The 5,474-nt window shown below is 48.2% G+C and overlaps 1 protein-coding gene across 1 annotated transcript; it reads right to left on the bottom strand.

The window, feature by feature from the left end:
* Positions 1-1,481: 1,481 nt before the first annotated feature.
* On the bottom strand, positions 1,482-3,297 carry tcf21 (transcription factor 21). The gene is made up of 2 exons (XM_056295010.1): positions 2,471-3,297; positions 1,482-1,909 (listed from the first exon to the last, which is right to left on the bottom strand). Exons 1-2 carry the CDS (start codon positions 2,954-2,956, stop codon positions 1,820-1,822), a joined length of 576 nt encoding a protein of 191 aa, XP_056150985.1. The 5' UTR covers positions 2,957-3,297; the 3' UTR covers positions 1,482-1,819.
* Positions 3,298-5,474: the final 2,177 nt, after the last annotated feature.

Below are 5,474 nucleotides of genomic sequence, written 5' to 3' on the forward strand. Positions count from 1 at the left end.
CCAAGCAAAATATGATGTCGTCCCTCCCTTACTTTCCATTCTTGCCTTTTCTCACATCGCAGTTTGGGAAGCCGTCCAGCGAGACAATTAGCCATGCAGCATCCCGCTCAGCCGTGGGAATCCCAGACTCTCTCTCTCTCTCTCTCTCTCTCCATCTCTGCCCCCCCGCCTTCTCTCTCTCCATCTCTGTCTCCCCCCCCCACCCCCGCCCCTCTCAAACCCGGGCCCTCTGTGCAGCTGGCCCCTGCAAACAGCTGGCCAAGTTTATTTTCTCCCATGGTGGTCCCTTTGGGGTGACGGCGAGGCCTTGCCACATCGCCACTGATGTATTATCGGGCGAGGGTCCTCGAGTAGAAGTCAGCGGGTCTCGCTTATTGATTCAGCTTTTAGACTTAGTTTTGCGCCGTTGGCATTTCGGGCTGTTTGCATGTGGCCTACACTACGGTGTAAATAAGGTGAACCGAGCTGTGAACATGCGCGTGCGGGGCGATCTGTGCCCCCATTTGTATGACTCCAATTAGGCATAAAGCCAGGATTAAGACAATGCCATTACACGATAAGTAATAATGTTGGGAACATCATCCGTCTCAAATTGAGTTATGTTTATCAAAACACGAAAAGGTGCCAGTTGTGTAGGCCTATATTGTATTATGTCGTCTTTCGTTTGCAGTTCATACTGCAGAGGTCCCGCGCGCAGTTAAGTCATAACGTGCTTGTTGATGAGGCATAGCGTTATCTCTCCATGCACGACTTTGCACTTAAGCTATATACGAGAGACAGTATTGGTACGCAACGAAAGGGGGGAAAGGAAGTGCCAGTGTGCGTGTGTGCGTGTGAGAGAGAGGGGGTGGGCTGGGGTGTGTGTGGGGGGGTGCATATGGAAAGGTGACGCAGGGCTTGTGTCAAACTCCCTCACCGCAGCGAGCGCTGCATAAATAACTGTCTGCAGAATGTAAACACGGCGGTCATAACCCGCACGAATTAAAACAAGGCGTCTGGGGCGGGATTAAACTCGGCGTGCACGTTTGCCACCTTCAAAACGCCTGACCTCAAACAACAAACCTCGGAGACAGCGTGCCTTCTCCATTACGACGTCGATTTGTTACATCGGAAGGTAGAACTTCGCTGCGTCCCACGGGGGGGGGGGGCGCACACACACACACAACGTAGTCGGTGTGTTAATGATCGTGTTCGATTGCAAAGGTTGGTTTACCCAACGGAGACCACGTCAGTTGTTGACTCTTAGCGATCGAGATGACAAATGTGCCTCCTCTTATCTGTGCGCTGACGCTCTTTGTTGCACCTCAAGTTCTGCTAAGACTTTCTGAAGGTATGGTGTGATAAGAGAGGTGACTAAGGTCAAAAGAATTGCTCCAACAGGGAGAAAAAAAACAACAACACAGACTTGGGCCACAAAGGATTAGCATTATGTTACAAATATATTTTATATATGTTTAACCTCTTGAGACAGTGAACACTTGAATATCTCATGTGCAATTCCAATGTCACAATGCGCAATCTCCCCAAAACAGGTCAATTCGAGTTTATAGGAAGAAAAAAAGATGTTTATAGAAAATCTGCAGAGTACCAAAAAAACATAAGAGCAGGCAGTTTATCTTTGAACCAGCAAAGATAACAAATGACACAAGACACTTAAATAAATTTTCGGCTTGTCTTTACGGGAACGCATGAGGGCACTCCCTCGGTTATTCCCACTCGGAGTCTGTGGAGATGAAACACGCGTTCCGATCCTGCAGAAACGAGCGCGCTCTTTCACTGCGAGACCAACACCCCCTCGGTGCCCTGCCGTGTGGACGCATTAAGAGGCCGTCGTTCCACACAACCTTGTGGCGTTCAGCATCTCCTTCAAATCGTTCTCCGGTTTACCGGCAACCATGAAAGGCCACGTCTGTGGAGGGGGTATGAATGACAAACAGAGATTGAGTGCATAAAACTTGAAATTAAAACATGTACAAAATGGGCCATTTTAGAGTGGTTGTGAAGGCAGCTCATTTTCTTTTAAACCAACAGAACATGACCCTCCATAAATAAAACGAGGTCTAAATGGGACGCCCCCCCACAAAAGAAATAGGCTACACAGTCTAGTTTAGCAGCAGCAGCAGCAGACAGTTACTTCTTCATATTGTTGTCTAAACTATTCATGATGCCGCCATTAGCCCATGTTAAACAGATTCATACCAGTGGCGCCGTTGGGAACGTGTATGGTTTAGGAATTACTCTTGGAGAAATGGAGGCCGTAAAGCCTGCAGAGGCCCATGTCAAGTTGTAAGTAAGGCCGAGACACAATTTCTCGTTGGAGGGCTCGACGAGCAACGTAACGCCAAGCGGGTGTATTTGGCCCGAATACAATAAGGTCATCCCGTGACCCTCCAGAACCGCCATAAGCCCCACCACTACCCCCCCCAACACAACCCTAACACAACCCCAGACCGCTGCCGGGGGGTCTCACCAGGTTGACGGGGTGAATATATCCGTGGTCGTACTCGTCGTTGGCCAGGACCTGGCGGAGGTGCGCTATGTAGCTGGACGCCAGGCGCAGCGTGTCCAGTTTGGACAGCTTAGTGTCCGCCGGAACCCACGGCAGCGTGCCCTTCAGCCGCGAGAACGCCCTGGACAGCACGCGCATCCGCGCCCTCTCCCGCGCGTTGGCCGCGTTGCGCTGCACCTGCTTGCCCTCGCGCACCCCGCCGCCGGGCGACGCGCAAGACTTCCTCTTCCTCCCCGGGACTCCGTCTCCACCCCCCCGCTTCCTCCCCGGGACAACGTCCACACCCCCTCGCTTCCTCCCCGGGACGACGACGACGTCCCCCCGCTCGCCGGCGGAGCCCTCCTCGGCGCTCTCGTTGGAGGTGCCGGAGTCCTTGCTGGAGGAGCCGAACTTGAAGATGCCGTCCAGCAGCTCGTCGTCGACGTCGCTGAGAGATCCGGTGGACATGGTCGAGAGCCTCGGACCGGAGTGGTTTTTCAAAACATGGGCGCAACTGAGTTGACTCGTTAGACAGACCCGGATGATGGACAAGTGAGCGTTGGTGCTTTTTGGTGCTGAAGACGCCTGAAGGAAATGTACTGGTTAAGTGGAGGCACCCACCGCCGACACGGAGCTGACTTTTTATCTTCATGACAGGAGGCGTTACCCCGAGCTGGGAGGAGACCAAGTGATGATGAGCCAACTTTTTTTGTCCGCTATCCACTTATGAATTACAGGAAACAGGCACATCGGTTTTAAGGATTTAAGTCACAATACATGGCCCTATCTGCACAATCTGTTTGGCTCGAGGCCCATGGTTTGAGTCTACCGACCAGAATGCCTGAAACTTTAGCCCAGTTCCCCGTTGTCCATTTTCCCACTTTTTAGTCCTCATTTCAAGTCAAATATGTTATCAATAAAACTGGTCTGAAGAAAATTACAGTTGGCGTTGCGTCTGCTTTGCAGAACACCAAATGTAATGGACATAATTACAGAATTTGAAACATTCTTTTGCATTCATTTCATGAGTGATTTCTTATCTTAATTTGGCTTGGTTCTAATTGAGTTTTTCCATTATACCCTTTGCTAATAATGGAAAAGATAAAATTAAGATTCTTAATTTGTTGAAAATTTGTTTTTTTCTTACTGGATAATAATATCAATAATAGTAGTCGAATAAAATGATAACACTACAATAAGGGTACATTAATTAACATTAGTTAATGCAGGAATAAGCATTAACTCTCAATTAATACGATAAATAAGCGTTAAGTAACTTAATAAATGTCTCTTGTTAACATTTATTAAGGGTTTACGTGTTAATTAAGGTACTAACTAATATTAATAAATGAACACCATTAGTGAATTATTACTGGACACATTAGTGTTAGTTAATACTTATCACTGCATTAACTTATGTTAATCAATGTACCCTAATTGAAAAGTGTGCAGCTTTTGGTGTGAGTATTTTCTCTTATTTTTCTTCTTTTTCTTGCTTCTTACCGTTATTCGGAAAATATATCTTTTACAGATCTGTGATCTCAGTATGCAGCCTTGCCCGTTCACGCTGAATATATCGTTTGGCAGTCATTACCTTTACAACAGAGTGCCCGGGCTCTCGCACTCAGGAGGCCCACACCACTTTCAGCACTGCGGGCCAGTTAACGTGGCAAAGAGCAAGGACAGGGAGGTGTCACGTCTCAAATGGCGAGCTGGCGCCTTGGTCCTCTCAGATGTAATGGATACTGGCCACCCCTAAACCCCTGTTTGGCCTTCCACATCATTCCACACCGATGCTCCATGCTCCGGTCCACTCAGTGCCAAGCCCAAACAACAAGCACCCCGGAGCGGATTTAAGTGGAGGACTTAAGGGGGCACTAAAAGAAGGCTGTTGATAGCTGCAAAGTCACGTGGATGCAAATCCAAATCTGCTACTCTCTCCCACGCATGTCTGTTATTGGTCAGTTGTACATTGTCCACGCTGTATTCGCTGAACATGATAAGAGGTAGCAATAAACAGTCAGACAGTGAAACTTTTGTCTTGCAGATGTGTGTGTGTGTGTGTGTGTGTGTGTGTGTGTGTGTGTGTGTGTGTGTGTGTGTGTAGTCCTCTCTGGATTTCCAATCTCTCCTCCAGATATGTATGAGTGTGTAAGTGTGGGGCATATGTGTGCACATGTATGTTACCTTCGGTTGGAGCGTGTGCGATAAGAGGTGTGTCCCTTGAGGGATGACCTCTAACCTTTTTTGCTTCCGGTATCACAGTGTATTTAAACAACCCCCCCCGCTATGAATCTTTTTTTTCTTCTTTTTTTTTTAACTAGAATGGCAAGATAAAACACTTGGCAATCACCACAGATATTTGGCCGGATTTGCCTGGAAGAAAAAAAAAGAAGAGACGGTCAGAAAGCAAAGGGTGTGCAGAGACATGCGCGTTTGAAACTGAGGCAGCGAGAGAAAGAGAAGAGGGGAGAAAGGAAAGAGAAGGAGAAGGAGAGAGGGTGACGGGATGGAGGGAGAGGGGATACGAGGCATAATCTCCTGGGTGGGCTGGAAATCAAAGCACTTAGCGGAAAGGAATAATAGAGCCTGCTAGATTGATGATCACCTCTGAGATACATGGATCCACAAGGACAGAGAGAGAGAGAGAGAGAGAGAGAGAGAGAGAGAGAGAGAGAGAGAGAGAGAGAGAGAGAGAGAGAGAGAGAGAGAGAGAGAAATAGCAAATGATACGAAGATGTTTTCTGGCAAGACTCGGGGCTCTCTGTGCTCCGTTTCTCTTCCCTGTGCGTGTGGATGAAAGACAGACGTAGCTGGTATGCCATCGTAACTATCATTTCCAAGCACTACTTCTTGCAGGGATCCTCAACGCTCATGCGGTCATCACCGCATCACTTCGCCGCCTATTAAGGGCCACAAGAAAACACTCGAATGTGTCATCTGAGGAAGTAGCGTACCGTTAGTACCTTGGCTGCTTAAAATACGC

Source organism: Lampris incognitus, chromosome 15 (assembly GCF_029633865.1).
Source record: "Lampris incognitus isolate fLamInc1 chromosome 15, fLamInc1.hap2, whole genome shotgun sequence".
Lineage (NCBI taxonomy): Eukaryota > Metazoa > Chordata > Actinopteri > Lampriformes > Lampridae > Lampris > Lampris incognitus.